The sequence below is a fragment of the Gossypium arboreum genome, chromosome 8 (genome assembly GCF_025698485.1).
Source record: "Gossypium arboreum isolate Shixiya-1 chromosome 8, ASM2569848v2, whole genome shotgun sequence".
Classification (NCBI taxonomy): domain Eukaryota; kingdom Viridiplantae; phylum Streptophyta; class Magnoliopsida; order Malvales; family Malvaceae; genus Gossypium; species Gossypium arboreum.
Window position 1 is genome coordinate 120646289 of NC_069077.1, and position 19072 is coordinate 120665360.

Here is a 19072-nt window from a genome sequence, read left to right on the forward strand (position 1 = left end):
TCTAGCGAAATTTCTCTATATTAGCCCATATTTCATTTATTTCACATTTCTACCACAAAATTTATGTATTTCTCAATTTAATCCCTATTTTGTATTTTCACTAAAAATCACTTAACAAAACATGTTTAACTATCAACAACCATTCAAAATCTATCATCAATAATAAAAAATCATACATATTCATCAATGGAAACATTAAAAATCTTTAACAATTTTCCAAATTAGTCCCTGGGCTAGTTAGACCTAGTTGCAACGATCACAAAAATGTAGAAATCATTAAAAGCGGGACAAAAATCATACCTAATTGAAGAAAAATAACATGGCCAAATGAACCCTAAAAAAATGGCTCTCTTCCTCCTTCAAAATCAGCATAAAAAGATGAATGCCTTATTCTTTTTATGTTTTGTTTTAGTTAAATTAACCTTTAATAACCAAATACCAAAATTAACCTTAAAATTAATTTAAATTTTCATTTATGCCATTCCATTATAATCCACTATCATAATATTGGTCTAATTACCATTCAAGGACCTTAAATTTAATAAACCATAGCTATTTGACACCTTTAGCTAATGGAACAACACTTTTGCATTTTACGTGATTTAGTCTTTTTTATCAAATTAACTATTCAAACGATAAAATTTCTTCACGAAAATTTCACACATACATACTATCATGCTGTAAACAGTTAAAATAATATTAAAATAATTTTATGAACTCGGATTTGTGGTCCCAAAACCACTATTTTGATTTGACTAAAAATAGGTTGTTACAGGTCGTCGGGGCCTAATTTGAAACTGTGGACCGAGGGTCATTGACTGAGTGACTCCGGTCGAATGAGACCATAATGGTGGAAGAGAGTGGTAATTTGGAGAGCAAGAAAAATAAAAGGAATACAATATGGAATAAGAAGAGTTCTGGTCTTACTGGTTTGGATCTGCGACCGTGGAAGCGGTTAAAGCAGACAGACCTCAGCAGGTTGAGGCAGTTGTGGGTGTGGATCAAGTTTCGATTTGTGGTTTCTGTGATAGGCACTATTCGAGCGTATGTTGGATGAAACGGGGGCATGTTTCAGATGTGGATCTGTTGAACACCATGTTAGAGATTGTTCACATTATTCTTTTAGTCAAATGTGAGCTTCAACTCAAAAAGGGAGTCAGAGATTGGTTTATGCAACTAGGCGTTGAGAGGATCGAGACACATCGGGTGTTAATGCATTACTTTTACAGTCCTTTCCAATTGTACCTTGCTTTTATTAAAAAACTAGTTGTACCCAAGTGTCTACTGTCAGTAGTGTATCCGAAAATCTGGGGTAGAGGAAATCGTTAGCGATAATTTTGTAGTTAGTCCTTTGAGATGGTTCGTGTCAGTGAATAGGAGGTCCATTGAAGGTTTGAGGAGAAGTATTGTCTGGATTGCATTAAAATCAGAGTTTTGTAGCAGAAGCATGGTGGTCAGTTTGGAATAAAGAGTTACAAATTTTGTGGTTAGTAAATGGTGTAACGGCATGAATTTCGAGGAAAAAATTCTTTTTAAAAAGGTGGAGTTGTCACATCCAAAAAACCAAGTTAGTAGAAATTGGGTTAATGACCTGAGAGAGAGGTTACGCCCTGTTTAAAAATAAATGTTAAGAAATTGTGTCAAGTGAATTGATCTTGTTCAGTGGTTAAGTGTTGTGTTTGTGTGTGTGAGGTACTATGTTCAAATCTCTTTCCTTGAATTTTTATTTTATTTTCCAACCCCTGACTTTGGATATCAAGCATATCTATTATTTTCGCTCATCTGTTGACAAGAACGAGCTTGCTGGCTTAGTAGTAAGGCTTCAGCTTACCCAAAGGTCCCGTGTTTGAATCTTGTACATGTAAAGTGAAATTCCTTTTGCTTTATCTCTGTCTGTACAGCTCAAATATTCAAATTCTAGAAAATCTGATAGGTAAGGATTGAGTGGGATTTTATTTTTACAAATTTTTGAAAATATCTCAAAGAGAAAATTCTCCCACGTTCCTCTCCCAGACACTCTCACTCTCAAGTCTCACTTTCCCTCAACCCCCAAAGTTTCATTGTTTCTTTTTTTATTATAGAAACTTTTCTTCCTTGATATTTTCTTCTCTAACTTCTCTATTTTCTTGTGATTATTTTAGATTTTCTTAAAGTAATTTTTTGTTTTTCCTTCCTTGTTGTTTTCATGTATGTTTTGTGATGGTTTTTTCGTGTGTATTTTTAGTTTTTGATGTTGCTAATTGGACGTGTGTGATTCAGAATTCCAGAGGGCGTGGTAAGTTTTTTTAGTTGTATAGTGTTCATTTTATGTTAAAAAGGATGTGTTTGGAAGATGTTATTTGAGAGGTTTTGTTATAATGACTTTATTTCTGTGATTTTGCTCGCGAAGAATCACGCAACAAATACTCCTCCAACAATTTGAAGTGTTTCAAGAGCTGGTTTAGCAAGGGGTAAGTAATTGAATGCCGTTTTGGGGGTTGTTTTTAGTGGTTAGGCCCAAATGCCCTACTGTCTTTGGCTAAAATTTTAAGAAGCAAAGTTCGTTTTCTTGTTAATCAATGCTCTTTTTTCACTGATTCGTACGCTAGGTGTCGTTTAGGTATTGGATTTGTTACTGTTGCTTTGGTGTAAAAAAAGATCAGGTGCGTATCTTCTATTCCGAAAAATAACGAACAATAAGAAGTTGAAAAGTATAATGTCAACGCTACACAGGCTGGGTTAAGTGGGCTGTGTGGGCCACATGGGTTGGGCCAAATAGATCGTGTGGGCCACATAGGCATGTGGACCCATATTCTATAAAATTTAGTTAGGGTTGGGATTCAATGTGCATTTCAAGGTCAACAGTATTGTAGAGCTTGCTCAGTGATATTCATATTTCTAGTATATGAACTTGTGGTTTTTCCTATGTATGAGTATTACTTGTAAGCATGTTAATTGTAATAATTCTATATTTTAACTGAAAATTCTGAGTATGCCATTAGTAGAATTTGATATCTAAGTATGTTGATTTGTGTGCATCTGAAAGCCTGATTATGTTGTTGTTTCATGTCTATAAGGGTGGGATAATTATGCGACAGAGAAAGTGTTGGCAGTTTGATAATCTACCTTATCTGTTATGGCAGCTTGATTGCAAATATTGTGGCTTGACACCATATATCTTATCTGCCAGCTTGACTACAAATATGGTGGCTTGTCCACACTAAAATGATTTTGGCAGATTACCGCACTATTTTTGGCAGCTTGATTGTACTATTCTGAAAAGTGACATATGCTCACTTATAGGTGTGTAAGGTTGGACGGGTACTTTTTTACCCTAATTCGTGTGTAGGGATGGATGAAAATGGTGTGTAGCGGATGGGGGTAGGATTTATTTCTATTCTATTTTAAGTGTTGTATCGTATGAAACATCATGCCATTTGTATCTGATCAGATTATTATGTTATATCGCATAGTATGCCATGATGTGTATTCTATTCGATTTCTGACTTATGTGTGATTTTATTGTCTGTTCTATATAAACAAGTTAAGTTACACACTAATTTTGTTAGCTCACCCCTTCGTTTTCTAACTTTTCAGGTAATCAATGAACTCAGGATCGAGCGACGCACGGGAGTTCAGATTGATTTTTTGGATAAAACCATAAAATAGTTGATGTTTAAACCTTTTCTAGACCGTGTGCCAGGCCATGTGGACCACACGAGCATGTGGACCCATTTTTAATAAAATTTAGTTAGGGATGCATGTTGAAGTGCATTCCAAGGTTAGTAATACTGTAGGGTTTGCTAAGTGATATTCATGTTTTTTGTATATGAATATGTGATTTTGCCTTTGTATAAGTATTTTCTGAAAGCATTGTCGAAACCATTTTTTGGGTTTGAGAAAACGGGGATCGAATTTAAAATGAAATGTGGTATCACCACCAATCCTTTTTGTTTTGGTGTGATTGGGTCACCTTAATAAAATATTTTATTCCATTTAAATCAATTTTGGCCTACGTAAATATGAGAAAACGGGTTCAGGAGCCGGTTACGTATGAGGAAGGATTAGCACCCTCACTACACCCAAAATTGGTTCCAAATTGATTAAGTATTGTCCTTATGTCTAAGATTTAAAGCTATTTTTGAAATATGGTTCATTTTAAAACATTTGAATGGCTTAAGTTGGTTGTCGAAATTCTCTTGTTTCAAAGGAATACAGCATCATGTCCAACACGATAGGACACGATCCTTTATACCCTCGAAAACACGATGAATTTTTGACTTCCAAAAGTTTATACATTGAAAACTACAAAAGGATGCCCAATAATTTAGTCCAATGAAAAACCGAAACCCAGCACGGTAGGGCACGATTCCCTGAATTTCCAAACATTGAATATTGCCTTATCTTAGAATTTAGAAAACATGAGTGAAATTCCAAAGAAATATTTGACTATTTTGGGCAAACGGGAAATTGAAACCTAGCACGATAAGGCATGATTTCCCGAATTTCCAAATATCAAACATTGCCTTGTTTTAGGATTTAGAAAACACGAGTAAAATTCTAAAGGAATATTCGATTATTTGAACAAACGGGAAATCGAAACCCAGCACGATAGGGCACTATTCCCCGAATTTCCAAACATCGAATATTGCCTTGGTTTTAAGGAACTTTCAAACGAATAATTGTAAAACCAGCTTAAAACGCATTAATTTGTCTTGAAATAGAATAGAATAATTAATCTTAAAGAGTCGGACCTTATAAAACAACATTTCGTAAACCAAAAGGAAAACGATGATCATGGCATAATGCACACATAAGATACAATACTTGATGAATAAAGATAATATGGCCTTATTTAATCAACTAACAAAATAAACAATTAAATATAACCCAATTTCAATCATGTATGGAGAATAATGATATAACAATACCAAAACAAAAATAATAATATAACAATACATCACAACAAAACAAAACAAAACAATACACACAATAATATGCCACAATAATATACAAAGCCTAATATAGCATAATCAACACAAGATGTACAAAACAAAATGAAAATTAAAAGAACAATATGGTATAAAACAAGTTTAAAATAATGATAAATCGTAATATATAATATATGAATTGATGGATTAAAAACTAGAAATATACATGCAATCATTTAAATAAGTGTTATAGAATGGATATTTTAAATCAAATAATAACAAAGCAATTTAAAATAAGTAATTTATAAGACGATTTAAAATAACATATAAAATGATAAATGAAAAGAACTTTAAAATGCATAACATACAAAACAATTTAAATATAGGTAGAACAATTTAGGCTAAGTAATAAAATTATTTTAGAATGAATAATACAAAAAATTATTTTAGAATGAATAATACAAAAAAAAGATTTAAAATAGACGATATATAAAGCTCTTAAAAGTAAATAATATATATAGTAAAACACTTTATAATAAATAACGTGAAGAAAAAATAAAGTTAAAAAGTTGAGGATTAACTTGCAATCAAGATAAAACATGAGGTACAAATTATGAAATACAAAAGATTAATAAAATATGAATCAAGGCCTAAATGAACGTGCGAAGAACTACGAGGGGCTGATCAGGAAATTATTCTAAGGCCATAAGACGCGCTGTTTCGACGTGGGCCAAAATGAATCAAAAGCCGAAGTCATGGGGCAAAATTAAAAATAAAAAACAGAGGGAAGGGTTCCGATTGAAGAAAGTAGAGAAAGCGGAGGGACTAAGGGCCTAAATACCCCAAAAGTAATGAAAACACGCGGATCCTCCCCGGGTCGGGTCACGCGTGCGGGTCGTGCCATGAAACGACGCCATTTCAACACCAAATCTTACGGCTTAACATGACGCCGTATTAAACACATATATATACTAAGATTTATCCTAAAAAAAACTTTCATTTGACAGATTTAAAGAATCTTAAAAATCCTTTCTCTTAAAATCCTCTTGACCCTCTCCCTTCTCTCAGCCAACGTGCGAGCGACAGTGGTATCAAGCATGCCCCCGTCTCCGTCACAGCTTCAAATGGATCCCCAGGGATCCGTATGCCTCTGAACCGGAGAACCAACCACTGACTAGGTCGACGCCGGTCAACAGGTGAGAAGGCCTTCCCTTTTTGTATTTGTTATATTCGTATAACAGATCAAAGGAAAAAAAGTAAGAAATAAAAGAAGAAAATCAGAGAGGAAAAGAAAATGAACCACCTTGAAATCTTTTCTTTTTCTATTTGATTGTTTCGTGTGCGTAGTGTGTGTAAAAAAAACTTACAATGGGTTATTCATTGTTTTATAGCCGAATGTTCAAAAGAAAAAAATACAGTTTTTGTTCTTTCTATTGGCTGCTGCTCTGCTGTTGTTTTCTTGTTTTCTTTCGCAGGTACGGAGCGTGTGCTGGCACTAGGCGTGAGGGTGGCGTACGACACATTGACGTGGAGGCACGAGCGGTGTTGGGGCTGTACGGCAGTTGAAGTCTGCGGCCAAGGGCGAGAAACCACAGGGTTTCTGTTTCTAAATGATTTTGGGTCGTTTGGGCCTTGTAACTTTGGGCCTAAGTTTATTTGGGCTTGTATTGGGTTTGGGCTATGTTTTGGGTTTTGAATTTGGGTTATGTAATTGGAAATTTAATGGACTGTTAATATTTGGATTTTTTTTTGTTTATTTATTTGGTCTTTACTTTATAAATCAGGCCTGGCCAAAATTGGCCTATTACAGTTGCCCCTCTTTGCTCATTGTTGTGTAACAGGGATAAAGCAAAGACTATAAATGGGTCAATTTTTCTTAGACCTGCTGAGTCTTGACTTCTTTTGGCACTTCTTTTCTTCAAGTAGCTTCAATATGCTCTACTGCAACTTCAAGGAGATGAGACTAGTGACCTCAACCTGCTCCTCTGCAACTTTAGGGAGATAAGGTTTGTGGCTTCGATCTGCTCACTATTGCTTCAAGGAGATCAGATCTGCTATCTTCAGTCTGCTCCACTACAACTTCAGGGAGATAAGACTCGTTACTCCGATTTTCTCTACTGCAACTTCAGGGAGACCAGATCTGCTATCTTCAGCTTGCTCCACTACAAATTTAGAAAAATAAGACTTGTTACTCCGATCTGCTCTACTGCAACTTCAGGGAGACTAGATCTGCTATCTTCAATCTGCTCCACTACAAATTTAGGGAGATAAGACTTGCTACTCTGATCTGCTCCACTGCAACTTCAGGGAGGCCAGATCTGCTGTCTTCAGTCTGCTCCACTACAACTTTAGAGAGATAAGACTTGCTACTCTGATCTGCTCCACTGCAACTTCAGGGAGATCAGATCTACTATTTTTAGTCTGCTCCACTGCAACTTTAGGGAGATAACACTCGTTACTCTGATCGCTCTACTGCAACTTTAGGGAGACCAGATCTGCTATCATCAGCCTGCTCCACTACAACTTTAGGGAGATAAGACTTGTTACTCCGATCTGCTCCACTGCAACTTTAGGGAGACCAGATCTACTATCTTCAGTCTGCTCCATTACAACTTTAGGGAGATAAGACTTCTACTCCGATCTGCTCCATTGCAACTTCAAGGAGACCAGATCTACTATCTTTAGTCTACTCCACTACAACTTTAGGGAGATAAGACTTGCTACTTCAACCCGCTCTACTGCATCTTCAGAGAGATAAGGTTTGCTATGATGACTTAATCTGACCTACTGCAATTTCAGCGGTGTAGGATTTATGGTTTCACCGGTCTGTTGCGCCGCTCTCTGGGGAACATGACCTGTAGAATCAATTTTGTGGGGCTATGTTTATGCTGAATGATTAGGATGTTTTTATCAGACTAAATCGAATGCTCCTAACTAGGTGTATATGATATTTGCATGAATGCAGAATGTTGTGAGAATGGTCCCTTTTTAATATTTGGATTGTCATTGCTCGTTGCTATCTTGTTCGACTGGTATCTTTGGCAGAAAAATTAAAGAAATAGTCACAATTTGGATTATTCTTTTTCCTATGTTTCCCGCTTTTGAATCTGGTTAGTCTTGACTGGTGGCCCTGTTTCAGGTCCTTGTACTATTTAGAGACCTTCCAGAGTAATATGCATAACTTCTTTTGTGTGAATATTATAAGTCCAAAAATCGTGATTTCAACGAAAAATACTCGAAATAGATTATCATAATGGACAAGATGGAATTTTATTGAGAGCAAAACTCAGAGTGAATAAATTAAACAGGATATCAAATCTACTAAGGTACAAAATAAGATGAGAAAAAGGTGCCCCAGATATTGCAGCACAAGCTTCACTATTCAAACTTCTCAAAGGCCATTTCGAGCTAAATATGTGTTCAGGAGATCCCACATATTTTGTTGATGCTCCAAGATGTACTGTTCTTCCCTCTTGTTAATTTGGGGGGAAAAGACTACCACATGCCCTATATTCAAAATTTGAGCTACCCGTTTTTAGATTTTCAACTCAAAGAACCCCTTTGGTCTCAAAGTGCCTTTTACGGGTTTTCACCTTGGCCTCTCCATTTTTTTTGAACCAAAGCACCTTTTGCGGGTTTTCACCTTGGCCTCTCCCTCTTTAGGTAAAATACTTCTTGATGGAATCGGAATTCACAAGATTAGGCAAGTTTTTACCATCTATCTCGGTTAGGATCAATGCTCCTCTAGAAAAAGCTTTCTTTACTACATAAGGTCCTTCCCAGTTTGGTATCCATTTCCCTCTGAAATCTTTTTGTATGGGAAGGATCTTTTTCAAGACCAGTTCCCCCTCATGGAATTCTCTAGGGCTAACCTTTTTATCATAGGCTCGCATAATTCGTTTTTGGTACATCTAACCATGACGGATAGCTCTTAGCCTCTTTTCTTCAATCAAGTTCAATTGATAGTATCGAGATTGGATCCACTCTGCTTAATCTAACTTTAGCTCTGGCAACACTCGAAGGGATGAGATCTCAACTTCAATTGGAAAAATTGCTTCCATTCTGTAGACCAAAGAGAAAGGCGTTGTCCCAGTTGAGGTTCTGACTGATATTCGATAAGCAAAGAGGGAAAATGGTAACTTCTCATGCCAATCTTTGTAGGTCTCAGTCATCTTCCCCACAATCTTCTTAATTTTTTTATTCGCTGCTTCCACTGCCTCATTCATTTTCGGGTGATATGGTGACGAGTTGTGGTGTCTGATCTTGAATTGACTGCAAACTTCCGCTATCGTACTATTGTTCAATTTTAATGCATTGTCAGATATGATCCTCTCTGGCATTCCATATCGACATATGATCTTTTTTTCAAGAATTTACTCATTGCCAACTTTGTAACATTGGCATATGAAGCGGCTTCTACCCATTTGGTGAAGTAGTCGATAACGATAAAGATAAACCGATGTCCATTGGAAGCTTTCGGGGATATTGGTCCAATCACATCCATACCCTACATAGAGAAAGGCCATGGGGAAGTCATGACATGCAGCGGTGAAGGAGGCGCATGAATTTTGTCTCCATAGATTTGGCATTTATGACATCTCTTGGTGTAATTGATACAATCTCCTTCCATAGTGGACTAATAATACCCGAATCTCATAATTTGCCTGGCCATTGTAAAGCCATTAACATGTGTCCCACAGACGCCCTCATGGACTTCTTCCAAGATTTTCTTAGCCTCTACGGTGTCTACGCATCTTAATAGCACTTGATCCTTTCTTCTTTTGTATAGGATCTCCCCATCTAAGACATAGTCAATGGCCAATCTTCTCAGCATCCTTTTGTCATTCTCACTTGCTTGGTCCGGGTACTCACGATTCCTCACGTATTGCAATATATCGTGATACCAAGGGTGATCATCTTTTTCTTCATCTTCTTCAATATTGTAACAGTGAGCCGGAGTTTCATAAATGCTCATCCAGATGGATTTGACATCTTCTTGTTTGTTCACCTTGATCATGGAAGCTAAGGTGCCCAAAGCATCGGCCATCTGATTTTCATCCCGTGGAAGGTAGGAGAAGGTAATATCATCGAACTTTTTAACCAATTCAAGGACCAGTTTTCGGTAATCGATCAACTTGGGATCTCTGGTCTCCCATTCTCCCTTGAGTTGATAAATCACTAGCGCAGAATCTCCATACACCTCTAGCACTTTAATCTTACGTTCTATGGCTGCACGGATACCCATGATGCGCGCTTCGTATTCTGCCATGTTATTCATACAATCAAAATCCAATTTACTAGTAAATGGATAATGATCTCCGTTTGGGGATACCAGGACTGCCCCGATTCCATTACCCACAGCATTTGATGCCTCATCGAAGTTTAGTTCCCAGGGAAGTTCTTCCAGAGCACCTTCTTCAGTGGTCGCAACACACATCAGGTCTTTATTCGGGAAATCGAAGTTTAAGGGCTCGTAATCTTCCAAAGCTCTACTGGCTAGAAAATATGCTATTGCACTCCTTTTTATTACTTTCTGGTTCACATAGACTATGTCGAATTAGAAAGCAGAATTTGCCATCGGGCCATCCTTCCATTCAAAGCTGTTGACTCCATCATCTTCTTTAAAGGGTCCAGTTTTGAGATGAGCCAAGTAGTGTGATACAACATATACTGCCTCAACCTTTGGGTTGTCCAAACCAGGGCACAACACAACTTTTCTATCGGCAGATATCTTGTCTCATATTCAGTGAACTTTTTACTAAGATAGTAAATAGCTTTTTCTTTCCTTCCTGACTTATCATGCTGACCAAGTATGCATCCCATGGAATTCTCGAATACTGCCAAATACAGTATCAATGGCTTATCAGGCTTAGGTGGCATCAGCACTGGAGCGTTGGATAAGTACTGTTTGACCTTATCAAAAGTCCTTTGGCATTTTTCATCCCATACACCTGGGTTGTGTTTCTTGAGGAGGCGACAAACAGGGTCACATTTCTCGATTAGTTGTGAAATGAACCGAGCGATGTACTTTAATCTTCTTAGAAAGCCTCAAACCTCTTTCTGGGTACGCGACGAAGATAGCTCTTGTATGGCTTTGAATTTGTCTGGATCAATCTCAATCCCTTTCTCATTAACCACAAATCCGAGAAGCTTTTCGGACTTGGCTCCGAAGGTACATTTGGCTGGATTGAGTTTTAGCTGAAACTTCCTTAACCTTAAGAACAACTTCCTCAAGACTTGTACATGCTCCTTCTCTATTCGAGACTTTGCAATCATATCATCGACATAAACTTCGATTTCTTTGTGCATCATGTCGTGAAACAGGGTTACCATGGCCCTTTGATATGTCACCCCCACATTTTTTAGTCCAAACGGTATCACCTTGTAGCAGAACGTGCCACACATGGTTACAAATATGGTCTTCTCCATGTCTTCAGGATGTATCTTGATCTGGTTATATCCAGAGAAACCGTCCATGAAGGAAAATAGTGAGTGTCCTACCGTGTTGTCCACTAGGGTGTCAATATGAGACAGTGGGAAATTATCTTTCGGCCTGGCTTTATTCAAATCTCTGTAGTCTACACACATTCGTACTTTTCCATCCTTCTTAGGGACGGAGACGATGTTGGCTACCCATTCTGAGTATTTTACCACCTTTAAAAATCCAGCGTCAAACTACTTTCCAACCTCTTCTTTTATTTTTAGCAAGACGTCGGGCCTCATTCTTCGGAGTTTTTGCTGAACTGGCTTACATTCTTCCTTTATAGGGAGTCAGTGCACCACGATATCAGTGTTCAACCCGGGCATTTCTTGGTATGACCATGCGAAGACATCTTTGAATTCTTGAAGTAATTCGATAAGGTCTCGCTTCATCTCCATGGTGATACAAGTTTCAATCTTCACCTCTTACCCCTCTCCTAAGCTCACAATTTCTACTGATTCTTTGTGAGGTAGGATTTGTTTCTCATCTTGTTCTACCATCCTCAAAAAATCAGGAGATAGGTTACAGCCTTGGTCATCTTCAAAATCCTGAGAATCCTCCATACACATATCTCGCTCAAAAGGAGACTCTGAACCACTAGCAATGTCACTCATATCATTGATATCTGGGGACCTGTTATGAGGATGAAGAAAGATACAAAGAACCAAAAGAATTTAAGAATACTTATCTGTATGGTATGATTATGAATGAAGAACAAAAGAACATTTAGAAGAATGTCCGAAGGACAAAAGAATCCGAAAGTAATCATTTGTATAATATGATTATGAATGAAATAGAAAGAATGAAAAATATCTGCTCAAAATAATAATAATTGTACATTTTATTGAACTAACGTTTTTGAACATAAGCCTATTTCACAAAAAATTCTTATTACTCCTAGGCCTAGAGTAATAAGTGTGTTTTGGACATTACTCTGAGTCAGCTCTAAAAACTACAGGAATCTCTTCCGTAGTCCAGTTATCCAGATCACTTCCGGGTATGTAGGGACAAATACCTGACAAATTTTCTCCTTCAGCCCCTTCTTCGTATGTGGCGTTGATGTTTAAGTTTTCCAATTTTTCTTCTATGGTTTCCTTTCTTGGCGTGCCCCACTTGGGATGAATGATTCCTCCGAACACAAAAGTTTTCAATATATGGGGGAATATCATTGGCTCCCATTTGATTTCCTACCCCTTCAACCGTGCTCTCCTTCTTTCTTATTTCTTTTCCAGCTCTTTTTTCCTTTGTCTCGCATCCGCTTAAATCCTAAGCCGAAGTGGTCTCTCTTGTCCTTCAATACTGGCGTTTCAACCCTTCCTTGAACATGTCTCCCAAGTCCTCTTCTCGGTAGAGCTCATTTTCCAACCATCAACTGTAGACTCATCCTTGTAGTTTTGGATAATTTCGGCGTTAGAATCTTGCTCTCCTTAGTAATGAATGTTGCAATTACAAATTCCAAAGACCAAAATGAGCATTTGATTGCTTCGTCATCTATCTCCAAATAGGGTGCATCACTGCTTACAGCTGCAATGATATCCTCTTCAGCATTTATCGTTATCAATCGCCCCTCTGATACTAACTTTAACTTCTGATGCAACGATGAAGGCACTGCCCCAGCTAAATGTATCCAGGGCCTCCCCAATAAGTAGTTGTATGAAGGCTTAATATCCATCACCAGGAAATCCACCACATATGTGTTTGGCCCGATCAGAAGAGGTATCTTAATTCTGCCCATCACCCTTCTCTCTGTGCCATCGAATGCCATCACTATATTCTGGCACTCTTTCATGTGAGAGCTATCTATAGGTAATCTATTTAGTGTGGAAAATGGTAGGACACTCAAGGCTGATCCGTTGTCAATTAGTACTCCTGGTAGCGTATACCCCTTACAACGCATGGTGATGTGTAAAGCTTTAGTCGACCCAATGCCACCGGGTGGTATCTCGTCATTATTGGAGAAGATAAAGTTATCGGCACTTATGTTGCTAACCAAGCGGTCTAGCTTGTTAACGGAGATATCATTAGCAACATATGTTTCATTCAAAACTTTCATCAGCACGCTGCGATGGACTTCCGAACTTAGGAGTAAGGTCAGCACCGAGATACGAGCTAGTTGTTTACGCAGCTGTTCCACAACACTGTACTCGCTGTGCTTTAGAAATTTTAAAAACTCTTTAGCCTCCTCTTCGTTAACTGGCTCATTAACAAGAAGTTCAGATTTGATCGCTTTTTCCTTCTTCTGTTCGACCATTATGGCTTTTCCTTTTGAGGGTTCTGTTTTCTCGCTTGCTGAATCGTAGCGTCTCCCGCTACGCGTATAGGAGCCCATATCTTGGTCCTCTTTTGAAGTGTCATCCAGGTTCTCTTTTCCTGGGATCATCACGTTACAGTCGTAATTCCATGAGACCCTCTTACTGTCTTTATAGAGGAAGACTACAGGTCTTTGGATTATGATCTTTAGTGGCATTTGCACTCTTGTTTCATTATTTTTGGGTCGTGACATGATGACCACGGGGTAGTTAATTGTTTGGTTCTGCGCCATCGATTCTCCCTATGACGCGCATATATCTCCCTCTCCGAGGTTTTCGGTTTCTTCATAAAACTCCATTTCTCTATTTTTTATCATGTCCTGCACCAGGGCTCTGAACTCCACACACTCTTAAATTTCATGCCCCACCTCGTTATGGAAATCACAGTAGTTCCTCTCTTCTTCAGATTCTTCTCTCGAATCCAACACTATCAACCCTCTCTTGACCATCTCCTTCTACACCCGTCTCAATAGGGTTCTGACTTCTGCAACCTCATATTTGATCTTCTTGCTTTCGCCTTCGTTTATACCGTTTACTCCTTGGTCAGTATGATTGGGGAGCGGGTTTCTTGCTACATTGGGTACGACTGGGTCGTCAAACCTTACAATCCCTATTTTAATAAATCATTCAACTAGCTTCTTGAACACGGTGCAGTTTTCGATCGAATGCCTAGTGATTCCTGCATGGTATTTGCATTGGGCGTTTGTGTCATACCATTTGGGAAACGGGGGTTGCAGTGGCTTCAGGTAGAAAAGGGACACTACATGAGCGTTGAATAGGTTCTGGTACAACTCCCTATACGTCATGGGTATAGGCGTGAACTGTAGCTTTTCTGTGTTCGCCCTCGCGCTAGATTCTTGTCTCACAGTGCTATGTTGATTGGCGGTCACCGTCTTTGGTTGGTTTACTGTGAGTGGCTTGGACTGACCCTTGCTAAATGTGCTCGTGTTGTTCACTACGTTATCTTTTTTTCGTGGGGCCATCTTTTGGTACTTCCCCATACTTCTATTTTGCCTCTCTTCACAGCATTCTCAATCATTTCACCTGTCATCACTATGTCTGAGAAGCTTTTGGTGGCACTCCCCAACATATGAGTGATAAAAGGAGCCTTTAGGATATTGATGAATAGCATAGTGGTCTCTTTTTCTAAGAGAGGTGGCTGGACTTGTATGGCAACTTCTCTCCATCTTTGCGCATATTGTCTAAAAATTTCATTTGGTTTTTTCTCTATATTCTGTAGGGTAATCCTGTCAGGAGTCATATCTGTCACATGGTTGTACTACTTCATGAACGCTTGGGCCAAATCTTTCCACGAATTAATCTTGGTACAACTCAGCTGATTGTACCACTTAGATGCTGCCCCCACTAAACTGTCTTGGAAGCAATGAATTAGTAGTTGATCGTTGTTAACATACCCGATCATTCTTCTGCAAAACATGGTAATATGAGCTTCAGGGCAGCTCGTTCCATTATACTTCTCAAACTCCGGCATTTTGAACTTGGGGGGAAGGACCAAGTCTGGGACCAAAATCAAGTCCTTAGCGTCAATTCCGTGACGACTATCAGTACATTCCATCACTCTGAATTTTTCCTCCAGCCATTTACACCGTTCCTCTAATTGCTTTTGTGATTCCATACTTACCTTTTCTTCTTCTGCAACTTCATTCAGATCAGGAACAAGCGGATAATTTGAGTTATTAATAGGGTTAGAGCCTGAGCCGACTTGGAAATTCATTGGTATCGAAGCTCCAGCTTGAATCTGCTAAGGCCTGATCGTAACAAATGGTCTTTGTAGATTAATCTCAAGTTGTGTCGGTACATGTGCTGGAGTGAAGCCAGGAGGATATTGAGGGTCTTCATTATTTTCCCAAACATTATCCATATGACCCTTTCCCTTATCCATCCTTCCCCTCAGCAACTGGGACAACTGACTCATCATCTCTCTTTGGGATTCCATCATTTGCTCTTTCATCTCTTTGGGACAACCGGTACATGCGTTGTTGGTTGGTTTTCGTTGGTTTCCAGATTACTGAAATAATTTTTAATTAATTATAATCTTTGTATGACTTTTAATACATATGATGCAATGTAATGCAAATGCATGAATGCAAAGGAGGCATCAATTTTGATTCAATTCCTTTTAGAAAACTTCACTAGAAAATAAAATTCTTTACATAAAACTGAGTTACAAATAAAACTTCGCCCTAATTCTTAGAGCCTTAATTTTCCTAAGCAACGAGGCTAGCTCCTGCCCTCGATCTGACTCCAACTCATACTTCACGCTCAGTGTGTTCGCTTGTACTGCTAAAGCTTGCAAGTAATCGGCTACCTCCCGAATCTGGGTTATGGCTTCCCCCATAATGTAATCTCTGTTCCTGACTTGGTCTTGCACATGGTGAAGCTGTTCCTTCCAGCATTCTTCACTTACTTCGAAAAACTGAATCTACATCTCACAGCTTTGTATTGACGCTTCTAATTTTTCTACTTTTCCTTTCATTTCTTCTACCTTACTCAAGCTTGCCCTCAACTCCATTACGGTATTACAGCTTTGGTACTAATGAAGAGACTTCTCGAGTTCTGTCACTCTAGCCCTTAATTCACCTCGTTCATTTCTGCTTTCTGACAGACTCTTCTCTAAATCCTCATTTCGTGCCTGAGGCTCTTGGAATTTCCTTTCCCATCGGTCGACTTTGGTCTTTTCCTCTCGAATTTCATGGCGCCATTGCTCTGAAGTTTTACCTAACCCAGCAGTCCTCATAGACAGGCGTAACTTCTTATAATCTGTCTTCAGACTGTCCAGATCCTCTTCGGCCTTACTTTTCCCTTTTCTCCACTTCTCAGCTTCTGACCTCTGAACGTCTACATCTAATCTTAGATGCATATTTTCTTCCTCGAACTGTTCAATCTTCTTCCCAAGCTCGAAACTTTTCTTCTCGAAGTCTTGTTTTATAATTTCCAACTCTGACGAGGTGACTTGTAATTGTTTCTCCAATGGTTGAGTGCTTTCTAAACTTGGCCTACGAATATTATCATTAACCCTCTTCCTAAACCATCTATTGTATTCGGGTGTCACCATGAAACCGACAGCCAACCTCTTCATCCAGCGAGTTTGCTTCCAGGCATTAGACAGTTCACGAACCTTCTTCTTATAGTGGTCACCTTTAAAGGAGAATTCACACTGAGCAAGCCCGTAAGTCGTGGGTACAAACTGCCTCGACTTATACTGTCTTAATGCTAGCAACGGAGTATACCCAGTAGCTCCCTAAATTCCAAACAATGACACCTAATCAAAGTTCCCACATCGATACAGGATTTCATCAGGAACCATCCAATAAGCTTTCCACTCTATATCCCCCTCCTTTAGGTTTTGGAGGATTTCCATCCACTTTTCCTCTAAAATATCATCTCTCCTTTGTATGGTTCCCTCCTCCTTTAACGGGGAATAACTTTCAGAAAAGACCCGGTAAGAAACCTTGTCCACCTTCCAAAAGTGCCCATGAAACCATACCATCAATAGCTGCGCACATCCAATAAATCGCCCCTCTTCTGTCTTCCAACACATGCTCAAGGATCTGAATGTCTCAGCCAAGATTACAGGTACAGGTGTGATTCCCTTCTCAAGACGATCGAATAAGTAAGTGACTGCCTCATCTACGTGCCTTAAAGCTTTAGGAAAAATTACCAATCCATAGATGCTTAAAGCAAAGATATCGACCCTCTTTCTTTCATCCAGATGCATTAAAACCAAATCACTCAAATTCTCCCAGGGGATACATTTACTATCTCCCTTTTGTTGAATCCGAGCAGTGACCCAAGGCTCGCTCATCCCTAAAACATTCATCAATTTCTTCCCCAAAAGTTTGACCATTAAAAACCTTAGCATAAGCTTTTCTAACTTGCACTTTTGGACACCTGAGCAGGGTAGTATATTCCTCCACGGTAGGCACTAAATCCACTTCCCCAAAAGTGAAACACTTGTAAGCAGAATTCCAAAATTGAACCATAACTCGGAACAAGTGCTTGTCCACCTTAATATCTAGCAAGTAAGATATATCACCATAGCTTTGATAGAACAACTGTTTTGTTCCTTCATCCCAACGAGCCCATATATCTCTCAACTCTTGCAACTCATTCTGTGCTACATTGACGCTAGTGAATTCCTGCAACTCTGATGTATATCCTTCTGCCAAGCTATCCCCTTTCTCCGATTGTAACTTCTCTAACCATGCGCAAACAACCGTATTATCCTCAACTTTATTAAGAAATTCATTCTCCATGTCAAACTTTCTAACTTAGTAATCGAATACGAATCAACACCTCCTTTAGTATACAATATCATGCAAAACACAATCAAAACAAAACACAAGTTAGCATCAAATACAAGTGATAAAATACGAGCACAACAAAGATAATTATAACACACATATGGACAAATACTAAGGCTTGATGCGGCTCTACCCAAGGATAGCTCTTAAGGTTCGTTATATGTGGTTCGATTCTAGAGATAAGGTACCTGAACCAGCAGATTCCTCAATCCTCACCCATTATAGGCTCATATGGATCGAGTTCGATTTAGGGGAATACATTTCCCTATGACCATGCGGAGATGAAAATCTCACGAAATCATAGGTACAGATGGATCCCGGAAGTAATCCACTAGCCCATGCGGAGGTGAAAACCTCACGAAAGCATAGTTTCTTACTTCCACTTAATGGTATAACCACAACGGTCATGCAATGCAATGCAATATTATTCTACAAGACCCAAACCACAACAATCAGACAAACAAATGCAATCATGATTTTCAAAACAAATTTTCAATACTTCGACAAGAGGACACCAAATAATAGATTTTATGGCTTGACTCTCTTGTTCACGTTCCCCAACAGAGTCACCAAGCTGTTGAAACCATTTTTTGGGTTTGAGAAAACGGGGATCGACTTTAAAATGAAATGTGGCGTCGCCACCAATCCTTTTTGTTTCGGTGTGATTGGGTCACCTTAATAAAATATTTTATTCTATTCAAATCAATTTTGGCCTACGTAAATATGAGAAAACAGGTTCGGGATCCGATTACGTATGAGGAAGGATTAGCACCCTCACTACGCTCAAAATTGGTACGAAATTGATTAAGTATTGTCCCTATGTCTAAGATTTAAAGCTATTTTTGAAATATGGTTCATTTTAAAACATTTGAATGGCTTAAGTTGGTTGTCGAAATTCTCTTGTTTCAATGGAACACAGCATCACGTCCAACACGATAGGACACGATCCTTTATACCCTCGAAAACATGATGAATTTTTTACTTCCAAAAGTTTATACGTTCAAAATTACAAAAGGATGTCCAATTATTTAGTCCAACGAAAAACTA

General features: G+C 38.6%; 1 protein-coding gene across 1 annotated transcript; it reads right to left on the reverse strand.

Moving 5' to 3' along the window:
• Nucleotides 1-6983: 6983 nt before the first annotated feature.
• LOC108484859 (uncharacterized) lies at nt 6984-11186 on the reverse strand. Its single transcript, XM_017788749.1, has 3 exons — nt 10965-11186; nt 10266-10443; nt 6984-7072 (listed from the first exon to the last, which is right to left on the reverse strand). The coding sequence occupies exons 1-3, from the start codon at nt 11184-11186 to the stop codon at nt 6984-6986; spliced, it is 489 nt and encodes a 162-aa protein (XP_017644238.1).
• Between the last annotated feature and the right edge of the window lie 7886 nt (nt 11187-19072).